Here is a 17,478-nt window from a genome sequence, read left to right on the forward strand (position 1 = left end):
AAAATTAAACTCCCTCCAAAATTAATATTACAATACATTCCATATAAATAACATACCGATTTCTTATACTGTTAGCAAGGAATTTTGAAAGTCAGTGGATAATATCCTCGCTGAACTATACATGTAAGTTTTATTAATATTCGTTATAGATTAACAGCATGTTATTTATGTAAATTTTGAAAAATACATTATGTTTTGAAATATTATATTTGTCCATCAAATTATTTAAAATAATAATAAAAACATTGATAATAGAAAGAAAACATATTAAAAAATAACTAATGATTGTATTAATATATCGACAAATTAATTCAGACCAAGCTGAAAATGTTTAATTCTCTAAAGCATTAATATCTTTTTTTTTTTGTTTGAAAACATTATTAAAAGCTTTTTTAGAACTATAGGAAATCAGTAAGCTCTTGATCAAAAAACAAACAAAACTTATAAAAAGTTTATTAACTGAATTACAAATTGGATGTAAAATACATTTTTACATCAATACAATAAACGTCACAAATATAAACCTCCATTAAAAAAGGATAAAAAATAAAGACCGAGATATTATGGATTTTATCATCTTAAATGGGTTATTTTATCGTAAATAACAACTAATACTCTTGCTGTAATGAAGAACGAATAAAAAAAACCAGTAGCTTGAAACAATAATATTTTACATCAATCATTATGTGTGTCAAATGTAAACTTGGAGATTGAATGGAAAAATTAATAACGTCCACCCTTTTCCTTCATTTTTAAAGGAATTGACGATAAACAGAGAAAAAATGATCGGTTTTCATTTTGTAGTTCATTTTTAATTGTTTCTAATAGGGTTATTTTTTCCTAAGATTACTACAAGTTTTTTTTCTTGATAATGGGTATAATTATAATAATAATATAAATTAATTTTATTATTACCTTTGAGGGTGTCTAAAATGAAATATATATATGTTAAAATTATAGATTAAATTTTGTACGTACAATTATCAATTACTGTGTACATTGATTACTTTCTATGAAATGTCGCATAGCACATGTTGTCAATGTTGTGTAAAATCAAACACATTTATGGGGATGCAGGGTTGTCTGCAAGGTGGGCTGCAGCCCCCTCCCCTCAATTTTAGGAATTTTTGCTTTTTAATATAATTTTTTTTGGTCAGGATGAAAAAATAATTTTTTATTTTTCTTTCCAAAAATTTAATTTTGAATACTTGTGAAATTTTTGAAATCTTTTTTGAAAAAATTTAAAATTAAACTTTTGAAATCTTTTTTGAAAAAATTTAAAATTAAACTTTTAAAATCTTATTTGAAAAAAAAGATTTTTATCTTTTGAAATCTTTTTTGAAAAAATAATAAGTAAATTGTTTTAGATTAAACCATACTCTCTTGCATTGTAAAAATAGTTCAGCGGAGTCATTACTACATATTTCTTTGTGATAAACTGAAGCACAGGGGGAAATAAACAGAAAAAAAATCTAACACTTAAGTGGCCAGGACTCTTTAAATCCTGTCGGAATCTAAGTCAAAATAATAAATAATATTTAACTTTATATATTCTGGAAATTCGATTTTATATTTTTATAGTTTTTGATAGAATTTCATTCTTCCTCTACTTTTCCTATTTCTTCACTGCTGAATTCTAGAAATTGATTAATACCCTAGTCTGTTAATTTTGGCCATAAAAGATCCTGATATCCTTTTGATATTTCTCTTTGAGACTCTTCCAGTAGAGCAAAATGCAATAGAAGACAAGAAAAACTGTTGGAAATGTGGGTTTGAGCAATTCACAACATTCCACTGACGGTTGACCTGCCTCTTACAATAAATCTTTGTTGATTGCTAGATCTGGCAAGTGTCACACGATAAGTCAGTAAGAAAGGTTATATACACGGTTGTATATAAGTCACCAGACCAAATTATTAAATTTATATCTTTCAATAGTAGCTCAGTTGAGCGGAAAATAGTGAAAGGGCTGTAAGCATACAAAATAAATTGTGCAACATAATTTTGGGCTGCCATTATATGAGTCCGTCTTACTCATGAAATATGCGAAACTTCCGTGGAGATTTTCTATAAAAAAAATCCTCATTCACAATTCTAATCGTTAATGCTGTATTATTATATATTTCTCCAGAATTAAGGATCTAATATCTAATAGCAAACAAGAAAAAGAAATGTAGGGATTACTGTGTAGATGATTTTTTTTCCACCTCAACTGAATCAACCTCAACATTTGTGTCTAATGTGTAAAGAAAGTGTTTTTAGTATAGCTTTCACTATAGAGATTTTTTTTTGATAAAATCGATTAGTTTGTTAATTAAAATGAAATTTTAAAATTTGTTAAAACTTAATCGAAAACAATAGGATTATTTTGCATCCACTGGATTACCAGTTGCATAATCGAGCTACAATTTTTGAATAATTTTTTCCATATATTTGAATAATTGAGCTTGTGTTTGACTTCATGAGCTCAGGATTAGTAACATTGGTTCTAAAAAAGGGCAAAAAGAGTGATAATTTTAGAGATTAACGTTCGATATTTCTTTTAAGTACATAATTAAAAAGGCTTATTGATATATTTAATGGAAAGATTGTAAGAACTCATCCTTGCTTATATGAAAAACGACACACCGGGGTGTTTTGTGGAGGATATAACTGGTTCATTGGATATTGTAATTGATTAATGTGCTCCCCAAGATCCTAAATATACTACACTATGGATAAATTTCGAAAAAGAGTTAGACTATATCTTTCATAAGTATATCATCGAATATTTATAGAGATATGGTCTATCTTATATATACATTTGATATGATATAAATACAGTAAATTCCTCTCGATGGATTAATCTTCCTGATATACAAACCAAGTTATCAATACATCATGATGCTAGACAAGGGGGCTTACTGTCTCCATCTCTCTTTATAATTTCATTGAACATTCTGTAAAAGATTAAAAAAAGATTATAAAGAAGAAAAAACTACAAGACATAGCTTTAAAGAAGTATCTCTGAAAAGAACTCCTCTTCCAGATCTTATTTCTTCGAATATCTTTGACGACCATGCGAAGGATTAAACTCATTATAGATGAAGACAAGATATAGCCCTGGGTCTTGACTCTCAGGTAGACCTAAAGAAGCATTCTCCATCACTAAGTGCCCCTCTGCATCAAGGAAGGGGGCCTATGGTGGTTCAAAGGGTTTCAATAAACCCTCTGGTTCAAACTAAGATAAATTTTGAAAGACACAACACCATCACGAACAGGCTCCAGATCCAGCATTGAGAAGGGTACAGATAAAAAACCAAACAACGCTAAAAAAAGAACTTAGTTTTTGATAATTCTTATGACTAGTCTGTTTACCTATAACGTTAACACAATTACATCAATTGAAAGAGCAAAAGAAAAGAAAAAGTATTTTAACTTCCAAATGTTATCATCATAACTGATACAAGAACTTATGATACTAAGAGCATATCATGATATCACACATTCTTCCCCCCTCACATGCATGCTTCTATGCCAAGGCTTCAAGAGCGCTATCCCATCCATCCAAACATGTTTGATTATTAATAAGACAGCATTTTAACCTAGTGCACGTGTTTTCTGATCCAAAGAGAAATTATGTTATTTTTAACACTGACTTTCTTGCGATAAGAACAAACTTTATATGGCATCTATGGAGTAAATTATGATTGTAGGCATTGGATCTTGAATGTTTTTTTTTTAATACTTATAGACTCACATTGGCAAATGTTTTGCAGCTGGAGATTTGAACATGAATCGTAGACCAAAGAGATATGTAAGAGGATGCAGTGGGTCTAACAATGTAATCAACCCAAGAGTATAGGAAAAAAATTTGATTTAGGTCAGATACTTAACAAAACACTTCCTAGAATGACATTTATAAGAAAAACAAAATGAATTTTAGAGATACATGACCAACTCGACAACAATCTTGCTACTCATCGAGTGTCCAACGTTTTTGAAGAATTTCATGTTCAGCCTTCATTCATCTCTGATCATTACTGATTAAATTTCTGCTTTCAGGAGTCCATGTAAAACAAGAAGTTCGTTCTGGAAACTAAATGTTTCGCTCCTGGAACATATTTAGAATTGATTAAAAAAGAGTTCTAATTTTTGACATTATCCTTTTAACTCGCTAAGAATGGTTGAAAACATGTAATATTTATATTCTCCTTGCAATTTTCTTTTTATTAAGATATACAGGTTTTGCTGTAAAGCAAACAAGAAATAATCAAGATAAGAAAACATAGTCTAGTATGAGGTAACCCAAAACCATATATTTCACATACCAGAGTAGAAACTTCTCTTCGGGATGGGGTCCTTGCACCCTATTTGAAAATATTGTGAAAATCTCCAAGTTCTCTTGGATTAAAAGGATTTTTCAGAATTTTTTTTTTGTGTATTAACATTAAAAACAGATTCTTGAATGATACGTGATGTTATTGTTCTGAGTGGATTTCTATGGATCTATTGTTGATATTATTGGAAATAAATGGTATCCTCTTGGGACTCGATATTGAAGCTTGTTTTTGATCTACTGAGAACTGATGAATATGTCAACTTCAATGCCAGGATCAATAGTAAGGAGGAGTTCCACGAGGAACATAAAATTACTTCCGCTGGACAATTTCAGGTCCAAAGGGATATCAAAACATATTTGACCGCCAAGAAAATAGTCTTTGCAACAAAATAGGATGTTACACAACAGGGAAGCATATTCTTCTGTACATCGCTTTCAATAAATTTTCATTCCATCGTCTCTCGTGGAATACAGAATTCCATATTCGTTAGTCTCTTGCGATAGATGATCAAGCTTAATCTTAATTCAATTCCTTCTATCTTCCTTTGACCCTAACTCTTGAAGAACATATACTTCCACATTTTTCGATCTCATTAACTAAATTATATATTTAATATATTTACGATATAACAATTCTGCCCTGATGAAACGTAATCTGATGTTAATTTCTTTGACACTAGGTAGTGACATCTCACAGATTATTGTCACTATTTTATTAAGTTGTTCATAGTCACAAAAGTATAAGAAAGTGGTTTCACTTTTTTAAACTTATTGGGTGTGCATTTCTCTATCTAATAAACTCAAAAGGCGACCCATTACTTCCTTTAGGACTATTTAGGAGTGAGGTATGGATTGAACTATGACGTTAGAGATTGCTTTTGACGTTATATATGTGTTAATATTAATTTCATGATGTTGAATATGGTATTCGGAAGATATTTTTTTGTCACTCCCTTCTTAATTGTTTTATTTTGAACAATTAATGATATTCCTAGCATAAGTAATTTCTGAGTCGGTCCCCCGACCAGTTGAGTAAATTTATCCATGCTATGGACATCATTTATGTTAGTAAACTCAAGTTCTTCTCTTACTATATTTGATCTCTGAATTTCCCACTAATGCGTTATTCGCTCCCCCAAATCTCCCATATTCCTTGAAAATGTTGTTGTTTGTCTTTAATTTCTTCCATTGATATCATATCCAGTATTGTTTAATTTATCTCCGCATCCCTTCATGTTGAGTGTTTTTCAATGATATTCTACAAGATTTGCACTATTGTACTGTAGTGGCATTGAGGATCGTCTCAATCAGGATCATCGATATCATATTATTGTTTATATCTTTCTTGTACTAATTTTATATATATTATCTATTTAATTGCTGTAAAACGGTTATGTATGTCTATAATTGTATATTATTAATGATTGTATGTATAAGTATGATAAATACTGTGCAGGGGGCCGGTTTATCGCTGAGTGAGAGGTTTTTGTATCATCATTTATATGAATCATATGTAGAATCGAGGAAATATTATTATGTGCTCGTATCACGTATCACATTATGAATATGATCTGGAATGATCTAGAATGTAACAAGTAAGGCAGCGCTAAACCCAAACCCTATTAATACTTGAGTCCATGTCCATGTTAAGGTAATCACCATATTACCTCCAAAGTATTATAATAAACAAGCATTGCACAACTACAAATGTAAACATCTAAATTTAAGATGGCTCTTAAGCACCTAATGCACATCCTAACGTTTGTAGTCTCCAATGTAATTTATATCCACAGATAGAATACTTCTAAGACATTTGTTACTAGATATCCTTTTTAAAAATATAAGTAACCTTGTAGTAGCCTTTTCCACGTTTGCAATTGTTGCGTCTTGACGAGGGAGAGACACAAACTTATTTATAATAGGAGAGATCCAGGATGACCGAGAGAAATGAGGAGAAGAATTCACGTGGAGGAATAATGTAACACTGTTTATATGCTCATGTGTATTCTAATTATACTCTAATATATTTTCAAAAGACGATACTATTTATAACACGTAAAACTTATACTTATAATAAATAGACGAAGAAGATAAAAACATGTAAGGAGATATTAAATACATAACATCACCCCCCAAGCACCAAATCCATGGCGGTGCTTAAACAGGTTCCTCTCCATGAAGCAGCCTATAGATCCGCTCCATCCATGTCCAGGCGAGGACAAAACATTCTTCCTTGTACTGCAAAAGTTTATCTCCATAGACGTGCCGTGCTCTCAGCACGCGCACCGGAGAAAGGAGGACAATACTCCTCATAAAGGGTTTAAGGACCCGAGCACCTTGCTCGTCCCTGGGAGAAATAACATTCACCCTTGTTGAGGTTTTAAGGACCCGAGCACCCTGCTCGTCCCTGGGAGAAATAACATTCACCCTTGTTGAGGTTTTAAGGACCCGAGCACCCTGCTCGTCCCTAGGAGACATCTTGCTCGATGTACCCTCATCCAACTCGGGATGATCCAGAAGAGAGACCGTTCCACATCCATTAACCAATGATGTGAACGGGAGAGTAGGAACAGTAGAGAACCAAAATTGTGTAGGACTAAACCCATTTTTAATTATGTGGTCCCTGACCCGGACACACACTTCACTTCTTGAAAGTGACCAAGGTTCTCTTCCTTCCTCCACGAGGCCCAAACATAGGCACAGTCCATATTGCTCCGCCTTCCGTAGACGAACGAGCGTTCTCCCCATCGACGAAAAAGGGCTACCCAACTCCAACAGGGCTAGCTTCGCCGACGATCCCACAGCAGGGAGGTCACGTGATCCTGATCCCATCCTCGTCGCCAATGTTGCGTCTTGACGAACGAGAGAGTCAAACTTCTTTATAAGGTGGAGAGATCCAGGATGACCGAGAGAAATGAGGAGAAGAATGACGTGGAGGAATGAAACTACACTGTTTATATGCTCATGTGTATTCTAATTATACTCTAATATATTTACAAAAGACGATACTATTTATAACACGTAAAACACAGTACTTATAATACATAGACGAAGAAGATAAAAACATGTAAGGAGATATTAAATACATAACAGCAATTCGCTTGAATAGAAAAGGACACTATAAATTGGCGCAGTCGGTAAGATACCGTCTGCGTGAGCAACTTTTACTTATATTTAATTTTTATTTTATTATAGACCAAAAAGCAAATGTAAAAATAGACTTTGTATAACACTTTCATGTTGTAAGTACGAAATCCGTTTAAATGTAATATGATAAGACCGGGATTCAAGTGTAAATCTTTGATAGAATTCTTCATGATTCATGTATTAAATAAAAATTAAGTGTAAATGCAAGGGGACGTAAAAATAGTGATAGGAATTCAATAAAGTAATATGTATTTAGGGATAATCTGGGGTGAGACGAACAGTGATACGCCGTTTGATTCGAGTATTAATTTTGAATTAAGTTTTAATACGCTTCAAGGTTAGGATAGATATAAAAGCGCTGTCTTGACGAATTATGTTTTACTGATTAAAGTGGTTTAATGATTTCAAGGAGAATGTACACAATTGAGAACTTAAAACTCCAACAAGAACTGCTCACTAAAGTGGGAAATACTCTTATGCTATTTGATAGATCTGAAGATTTCCATATCTGTAGAGCTGAGACTCTGAGTCTATTAACAACATTGAAAGTTGGAGGGAAAGAGAGATGTGTAAAGGGAAGCTAGAATAATGAGTGGCCCCTAGCCCTTATGAACGACACATAGTGTTAGACACGAAATTTACCATAAATAGGAGTTCATCGTGTTATGAGCTTCCTAGTGAGGAACTGAAGCCTCTAATCCAGCCCACTTAATAACTAGATTAGAGGTTGCTGTAAAAAATCGTAAAAAAAAGGTAGAATGATGGGAATATTATTACTATGCTATTTAAAAACATCAACCAGTGGCTCGATTGTACTGTAAGGATGATGAAGAAAAAGAAGTGGATACAGAGGTTCCGTCTATAAAGGAACTGTGTAATATATCCACAAGGCTGACATTTGTTAAAAGATTACCTCGTTTTTTGAAGAACTTCAAAAGAAAGAAGAATCTAAGTGTCGAACTATGACATTTTGAGTGTAACATAACCCTATTTATTAAAATTGTCGTGAAATATGACATATCAGACAAGATTGCCCCATCGCAAAAAGGAAACTGGGAAATTCCTGAGGGGAAAAACTCCCTCGGGTAGCGTTTCCCAAAGTGTCATCGTGGACAGCGAAGTTATCAAAGGATATTTTACGTATCTAATTATACTTTGGGGGGAAAATCCCTATAGTGAGCGAAATTACTGAATTGATATTCGTAATCATATATCTGCTTGGTAAAACAACTAATTTATATATAGATCGAATTAGGTGGGATGCAGCTCGAAGTAATAGCAGATCCTAAAAATCGGGCACTCTATGTTATTGATATAGAGTTATGGAGGAGGTAAAGTGCTTGAATGTCCTGGAAAAGAGAGACGTTGTAGTGAGTTCTGTAGGAGATAATAAGTTTAATGTTATGGAAAAATTTAGTGAACTGGTTAATAACATGGTCTAAAATATGGATAACCAGGTGGAGTTAAGTTTCTAGTAGTTCCTGGGCTAGGGGTATTATTCAATGAATCACTGAAGAACAATGAAACAACTGTCCATATCAATTGAATCTAGTGATGACGTCATTGCTAAGGTTGGATCCGACAGGGAATAAATTTGGTTAAGCGAAAGGGTATAAGATTTCTGATATCGACACATCAGATAATGTATGGTTTTTCAGTAACAAATGAAGATTGAAAATTTAATTTGAGTCACAATCAACTCAAGTGAAGAGGATAAGACGAGGAAACAGTCGGGTATCATTAGTCATTTCGACTGTTATGGAAGATCTTCGGTGAATAGTCCCTAGGAAAAAATACGGAACTATTCGGAAATTGAATAAATAAACGGAAACTCATGAATATGACTAACTTCATTTGAGATCGAAGAAAATCTGCATCCCATCTAGAGAACTCAAAAAATTTAGACCCTATTCTTAATTATGAACTAGCTAGAGATAAATTATTTCGGTATATAGGTACTCCTTCATAGAGTAGCTCGTGAGACAGAGAAAATTAACGAAGAACTAGAAATACATATGTTTGAGTGTAAAGTCCGAAAAAAATGATTATTTGAGCGGTATTGAATGTAAACTAGTGAAACAACATTATTTGAATATTTTTATCTTATTATAATACTCGTCCAATGTAGACCGTACTTGAATAGAATTTACGTCAGTACTAGTTATCATAAACTGGGAATGGTAATGGTTAAACCTACTAATCCAGTTGTGAAAGGAAATTTCAACAATTAACTACAAACAATGGCTTGAAGGAATTTTTGAATCGTTTATAAGTGAATAGAGATCCAAGTTTGTTCCTGTAAAAAATGAAAAAGAAACCTTACATTGACTACGGATGATTGAGATCTAAATAATATGGTATATTTCTTGTAGAACACATTCAATAAAATTGTTAAAAGATACATAAAAGTACTTTATTTCAGTAGTTATGGCTGGGTATACTTACCCATAACCTGTTAAATAAAAGGAAGAAAATATGTCGATAATTTTTTCGCATATTGACATGATGAATTCCTTCAGATACCTTATGCACACTTAATTTGTAAAATATATGGTCAATAATTAAACTAGTGTTTATTTTTTGATGACAATTTCATCTTAAAATGTACATTCATGCAAATACAAAGTAGATTTGCCACATTTATGCTCAAAGGACTGAGAAGACTAATCTCAGGGAAAAGGCGAGAAAAACAGATTTAATCACGCCTTTTGGCAAATCGGTTAGAACACTAGATAGGGAAAGGACATGATGCTTCGGCTTATATATTATTAGAGGCTGTTCAACAATGAAAACCGTTTCTGTTACAAGAGGGGTATCCAAATCTTCTTGTGCAATATCTTTTATTATAGTAAAAATATGACATTTTATGCAAGATTATCCGAACCAATTGCAAACTTCTCTGCAAAGATGTTAAATGACAATGGATTACAAGAAGTGTTTAAATCATGAAAGGAAAAGTTAAATGTGTTATCTTTATTAAACACTTCGAACTTTTTGAAATCATATATTATAATAAACAAAAGTTTCAAAGTTTACCATTGGAACCGTGCTCACGCAAATTAAGGATTATAGTAAAGAACATCCAACTGCGTGCAGTATAAGTCCCTTAATCAGTGACAAATATATTATTTTGCGATGGAAAAATAGTTAAAAGTAGAGTTGAATATTTTGAAGTTTGAAAATCAGAGTTTATTATAACCCTAAAAATAGCTTCTGAAATCAGTGGCTCTTCATGAATATTACACAAATGAAAGAATAGCTTATGGAATAAATATTTCAAATGAAGTATAAGCAAAGGAGAAAGAATCAGAATGCTGATGTTTTGAGTAGAAGAGCCCATAATCAAGTAATGTAATGGAAGATTTGAAAGAACGGAATGAAATTTATTTCAAATTGATGGAAGGCTCTGGCAAATCCAGTGAAGTGCTGTAATTATGACTAAGCGTAGACAGAAAAATATTTCATTAAAAGAAAGAATGAAAGAATAAAGAAATAAATGACTGAAGTAAATATTAACGTGGAAATTTATGAGATTCAACAGATAAATTAATAAAAATAGATTGTTGAGAAATGCGTTAATCTTATAAGGTGTTCGTTAACAAGAATAATAATAAAATGAAAATATTGAAGTAATTCATAGACTGTAAAAAATAAACTGTCTTAAGATATAAAAATTATCTTATTATCAATATTGATCAATTATGTATAATTGAAGGTGAAATATATATATATGAGATAAAGCAAATTTTATTATAAGAATATGTGTTATTGGAAAAAGGTCATGCGTACAGTTGTTCTAACCGTACATGTGTGTCCCTTATCAGTCAATCTTGGGATGACAAAGTTAAATTGTTATCCAAGCAGTATTTCTATTGGCATATAATAATAGAAATAATTTAGATGAAAATAAAAGTCTGTGTTTGTAGAAATAAATAAAACGTGTATAAGATAAACCCATATGACAATTAATGAAGAATTATAGTATTCTACATAAATATGGTGGCCCCGATGTACCACGTAGATTACAGTTATTTTAAATATTTACTAACGATCATTGATGCCATCCAAAAAAAAAAATATATATATCCTAAAGTGTTCCTTTTTTTTGAGAGAATCAATGGTTGAAAACACTTGTAAAATTTTATTGCATGAATTTTGCCCAAGGTATGATTGGGCATGAAAGTAATAACAGCCGGGAGGGCACAGTTTATAATTGAATTAAAGTGATAGATGTGTAATGAATTGGGAGTTAGTAAACCAGAAACTCCAGTGCACCAATCTGATACTAAACTGGTAGAAAGATTAAATAAGGAATATAAGTGAGCTATATGAACACTCTATAAAAATATCGCTTATAAATCAGTGGTGTAAATGCCTTGGTGGAGTCTGAGCTCAAGAAAGGTTCTCAGGATTATCAAGGTTAGGTTATTGTCTTATTTCTAATTAAATGGAACCTATTCAGTAGTATTTACCATAATATAAATTATATTACAAAATTCAAGAATGTATCCATTTCAATTCTTGAATTGGCTAGTATGATTACTGAAGCTTTAGATAAACAGAAAGAGAGTCACCTCAAGAAATGAAGGTGCTTGTTATAGGAAGGCTAGGCAACAAAATATATTAGTGTTAGAAATAATATCTTTTGTGGGCACCACAAACCGACAATAATCGTAATTAGTTATTTATTATAATGTACCTTGTAAGGGTTTAAGGGTAATTAAGGACATAAAATGTCAAATTTAAAGCAGACAATGTTTCAAAGACAATAATTAAGGATTACAACGAGAAAAAAAAGACGCTTTAATTTAGCTTTTTATCGGACGAAACCTTTAACTCTAAACTAACGGGAAGATTATTGTGCAAATCGATTATCTCAATTTTCATTTATTTATTATCTTTTGCCAAAATCTACTGAAATTTCAATATCATAAAAAATCAAAAAGTAGGAAATTTCTCAAAAAAAACATAAAAAAAAACGTGGATGAGGAGGAGGATTAATCAAGAAATTTTAAATGAAAATTTAAATCAATAAACATTTTAATGAAAATTATAGTTAAAGTAAGACGAACTCAATGAAGGATATCTATGTAGGAGGAAGAAAAAGAAACAAAGAATAATGAAGATTTGCCTGAGGAAATGAAAATATCTGATAAAATGCATATATCTTTTGAAAAAAAAGAAAAAGTAAAAGAGAATTATGAAGATTTGCCTAATAAAATGCAAATATCTGTTAAAAAGAAGTCAAAGAAAATTAGTCAAGTGCCGACTTTAACAAAAAAGCAGCATTAATGGACATCAAAACACGCCGTAAATGAGTGAAACAAAATTTAACAGTCTGTATGCACAAAAAACAAAAGAAAAGTGAAAGTAGGCTCAGGCCAAAAGAATGCAGCAGGGAAAAGAATGTGATGAAGATGCGAACCAGTTTGATAATATTAATACATATAAAAATATTACTTATACTTCTCCTATTGAATTTTCACAAGTAAATAAAGATTAGGGCGAGGAAAATAGTTATGGTAGAAATAAGTAACTTAGAAATCAAATAAAAATACAATAAAGTAACTTGTCTAAGTGCAGTGAGTTTTTCAAATCAACTCAGAAGAGATTATAATGGGGAAAAAGGAAATCCTTCACTTTTTTTTAAGAAACATTTTTTGCTAAGAGTTTTTTTTAATCACTTTTATGGACAATTCATGAAATTGTAGGAGCTGTTTCATTGTTGTTTCTTTTTGGGTGAAGATTTGTTCCAAAATCTTAGAGTAACGCTCAACAAAACAAAAAAATAATAATCAAATATATCTACATAGAGTTAAACAAACTAATGGTGTTATCTGGATATGGCAAGAACAACAAGAAGAAAAGACAAGTAATGGTTGTTTACAAAGTTATTCTTTGGTGACCAACATTCAATATATTACTCAGAAGTACTAGATACCTTGGCCTAACAAGAGGAAAAACTAAGAGCAATCTGGAAAGCAATTAGACACTTGGCTATGAAGTATAGTAACATGAAAAATGTCACAATGATGTTTCACAATGAACTAGTGGCAGTTGAAATAATGATAATGGTGTTAACAAGTATTTCTAAAGAGGTGGACATATGGATAACAGGTTTTCAGAATGGAATGACTGGAAAACTAACATCTGATTTGGTGTCAATTCAGGATGTGAGATAAATATTGGGCATGGTGAAAATGAGAAATCAGGATGGATCAATCAGTCCAGTTGAAAGTGAGAGTATTGGAAATTTTTCTCTTTACCTGTTCAACTAGAGAAGACAGTAAATGGATTAGACATAGCTGTTCGATTACCTTTTTATTACAAAGATAATCTATGCGAGGTATATAAGTATAGGGAACTCCCGATGACAATCGAATAATGGGTGGGAATGTCATATCGATTACGAATTGGTAAATACTTGGTGATTGATTATATACAATGTATTTTCAAAAAAATCGAAGCAGATTAATTAGTGGACGGTGTTCATGTTAAAGATATTCGTCTGTGTCCACGTGTAAGGTTGCTTAAAATGGTAAAAATATGGTTTTTGCCAGCATTGATCCATTGAAACTTTAAATTAGCCAAGGAACTATGTGATATAATGTTACATAGGTCTGACGACGTGTTTGTATCTCAAATCAATGATGGAAATATATTTGTGGATGCGCAGAAGACACAAAGGGTTAAAGCGTCGTGTTCGAGTACATCGAGTACGAGTCTTTCATCATGTGACTATGCACATGATGTTCTAGAAACTACGCATTAGACCCAAACCGTCTATAAATATTAGAGTGAGTTGTCCTGCAAAGTCTAACTTTTTTATGCAACTTTTAGTCACAATTCTAACACACAATGTCTACTGATCAGAAAAATCTGAGATTTGAGTACCTTTCCACATAAATAATTATCTGGCTAGCTGCCATAGATGGGGAATGCATCAAAATCATATTAATACCGAAGTCAGTGAGTAGCATAACCAATTATAGATTGATGAAGAAGAAATGGACGAATGCCATTCAGTTTCTGCATTTTTGCATAGATTAATAAATATTTTTTTGACATACTTTTGGAATTATTCTGTACAGAAAGGTCAACCAAACTCCTTGTTTCTATTTAGGTCTTTTCAGAGCAAGTATGTAGCTCCAGTGAAATAATTTCTTCAGCCAACAATTATCTACTTCAATAGTCTTTTCCACGAGTCATTATAGAATACATAAGGAACAATTAGGAAACTATAGAGGTAAATTCTATTCTTAGAATTTAAACTTCTGCATTGGAAAATGGAAGAGCTCACTTACGTTTTTAGGAATAGGATGCGCCTTTTGTTTCCATTATAATTCCCAATACATCCATAGTGTCCTTCATTGAACAGCTGGTAGTTTGAATATCCTTACTTGGGCTTCATTTAACGATATGAAGGGCAAGGATTTTACATAGTTGATCTTCAAACCAGACCTCACTTTAGAATTCTTGATGTGATTTAAACTTTATTTCACTTTGATTCGTTTAGTTAATTGACCCTCAGACTTAGCTACAAATATTAATGTGACATCGTCACCATATATATCAATCATATGTCACGAGGTACCAAAATCCACTCCAAACCGCTCCAATTTCTTTATTATCGAATCTCCAAGATCTCTTAGTACAGCGACAAATATTAGGCAGTTGAAGGACAATCTTGACGGCAACTCTCCATCCCCATCGAGATAGTTGACGTGATATTGAAGAGAAAAGCAACAAATGGATTATAGTATTCTTTTAACTGCTTTCAAAATATGATTGTGTAGGACAGAATCAAATGCATCGCTGAAGTAAATTGCTATAATTGCCGTAAAAGTTTCCTTTTTGCGTAAAATTTCGACTGTAGACTGTACAATTCCTGAAATGTATGAAATCTTTCTTCTTATTAGGGAGCCTTTTGTTCTTGGCCAAGTTTGGAGTTCAAAACTGGGTTTATATTACTATCAAGATCACCCAAAAGAATGCCATAGCTCTCATTGCACACCATGATTTGTCTCCAATTATTGATATTAGTAGCCACTCCTTTTTTATGTATGAGTACTATCCGGTCTTTTATTATGGATTGTGGAAGCTTTCGACGAATTTCCATAGACTTCCCAATCCAACTAAATAGAGAACAACCTCATTATTTCATTGTGTAAAAATCTTCAAACCAATGCCATCTGGACAGGAAGCTTTTACATCCTTATAATACCTTTTGATATATCTCGATATAACATTTTTCGTGAAGATTGAGTATTTTCCTAACATAAGACGAGGAAAAGTGCATATAAAAAGCTTCAGAATTCCCTCTGGGTCAGTGATAGTTTGTTCCTCATCAATGATTTTCTTGATTAAGGAAGTTGATATGTCTTTTAGGAACATATTTTTTAATTTTCTAGATGGGTTTCTTTCAGAGACAAATTTTTATATCTCAACAATTTACAAGGTACTAAATAAATTGGCAATTTCCACTGTAATTGAGCATAAAAGAATCATACGTTATTCATAACACCCTCAAGATTCTTTTGAAATGATACTATTCTCTTCGATTCACTTCTAATAAATTGTTATGTTGAGAATTTGACAATACAGGTAAACTAATTAGCAATTTTCATTGCATTAAAATTTGAGTTAAAACGATGAGTAAAATTTAATTTAAGTTCTTCGTGAAAAAATTTATACAGCACTACCTACCTCAAGACCTTAAAATGTTTCTTTGGAAGATATTGTTGAATATTAACTTCAATCACTTTATGATCTGATCCAAGATGAGGGTGATATTGTGCATTATTTGCTTTTGAATGGATAGAAGAAAACACAATTGCTAAATCGGAGGACTTCTTCCCAATTCTCGGAGACAAACTATCGTTTCAGTTAAAATTCGTATGATATCACATAAATCAAGTTCCATGATAAGTTTGGTCAGTATTTGAAGATTAAGGCACCAAAAGTTTGATTTATTTACAGGGTAGGACAACAAAGAAGGGAGTGTTAATTAATGTTTTGTTTCCTCATTACTATGAAAAAGTTTGGTATTGATTTTTTGATATTCTTTTTCTGCCTTCCTTTTTACAGAAACAAATTAAGCTAATCATTTAGTCATTTCATAATGTTGAGTGGGCAACAAGCAAAAAGACAGTGCATCTCATCTCAGATGTAGATGTGATAAAGATTACGGGTATTGTTAAATGTCCTAGGAGCCTGGTTTTAAGTTGCCGAAGATGAAAAAAAATACCTCTTCATGATATCAGGAAGTGGACATAATAACTTAAAGAGGTATAAGAAGTTCTTGTTAAGTTTGCAGAAGAATATAAAGGAAGATCTAACTAAGTTGATGAATTATATCGCCAAATACATCTCTGTGGCTCCTAAGACCATCAGGAGGACTATAACACTTGGAATTAGTTTTTTTTCAAAATGACCCCTTACTATCTTCTAACCGAGGGTAAGAAAGCCAGCAGATTCAAGAGCCCCAAAAAGATTTCCACAGTTAATTAAAACCACAAAACCGCTCTCTTGCAAAAACAAAATAAAAGGTCTAAAGGGTTTATAACACCAAATATCTGGCCCAAACAAGGGTATACAAATAAAAAGATAAAAAGAAGGTGCCTCCAAAGGTTAATAGAAATACATGTTTTAACCATCATGTAATCGGGCTCGCTAGAAATTTTGATTTGATGTATCGTACCGACTGCTGGGTAAGATAGGCAGATTTTGACAGTTACAGTTTATGGTGTCACTATTGCTAAAATTTTCAATTTAATGTATCCTAGTGATTGCTATGCAAGAAAAACAGATTTTCAGAAAACAAAAACCAATCATATACTATGATGTCATCATTAAAAAGCGTGGTGGAAGTCAAAAATCAGTCGTACACACTTTAGGCTATTAACCTTGGTGCCCTCCGTTCATTTTTAAGGCTGGAAAGAAAATTGGCCAGGAGGCTGATAAGATGATTAAATTAACCATCTTGCCATGGCTGAAGACCAACTATGAAT

The 17,478-nt window shown here is 32.1% G+C and overlaps 1 protein-coding gene across 12 annotated transcripts in view; it reads left to right on the forward strand.

Moving 5' to 3' along the window:
• Positions 1–17,478, forward strand: part of Cals (calsyntenin 1) — a 120,404-nt gene that overhangs the window by 74,568 nt on the left and 28,358 nt on the right. For 3 of the 12 annotated variants that reach the window (XM_071892037.1, XM_071892034.1, XM_071892035.1), the window contains exon 9: positions 76–123. The exons of 7 other annotated variants lie outside the window; for them this stretch is intronic. In XM_071892037.1, coding sequence (XP_071748138.1) covers positions 76–102 — 27 coding nt within the window. In that variant the 3' untranslated portion in view covers positions 103–123. Of the gene's footprint in view, positions 1–75; positions 207–17,478 lie in introns of those variants that run through there. 2 more of the 12 variants (XM_071892036.1, XM_071892033.1) reach the window with 1 other exon arrangement.

The sequence above is a fragment of the Lepeophtheirus salmonis genome, chromosome 12, assembly GCF_016086655.4.
Source record: "Lepeophtheirus salmonis chromosome 12, UVic_Lsal_1.4, whole genome shotgun sequence".
In the NCBI taxonomy this organism is placed as follows: domain Eukaryota; kingdom Metazoa; phylum Arthropoda; class Copepoda; order Siphonostomatoida; family Caligidae; genus Lepeophtheirus; species Lepeophtheirus salmonis.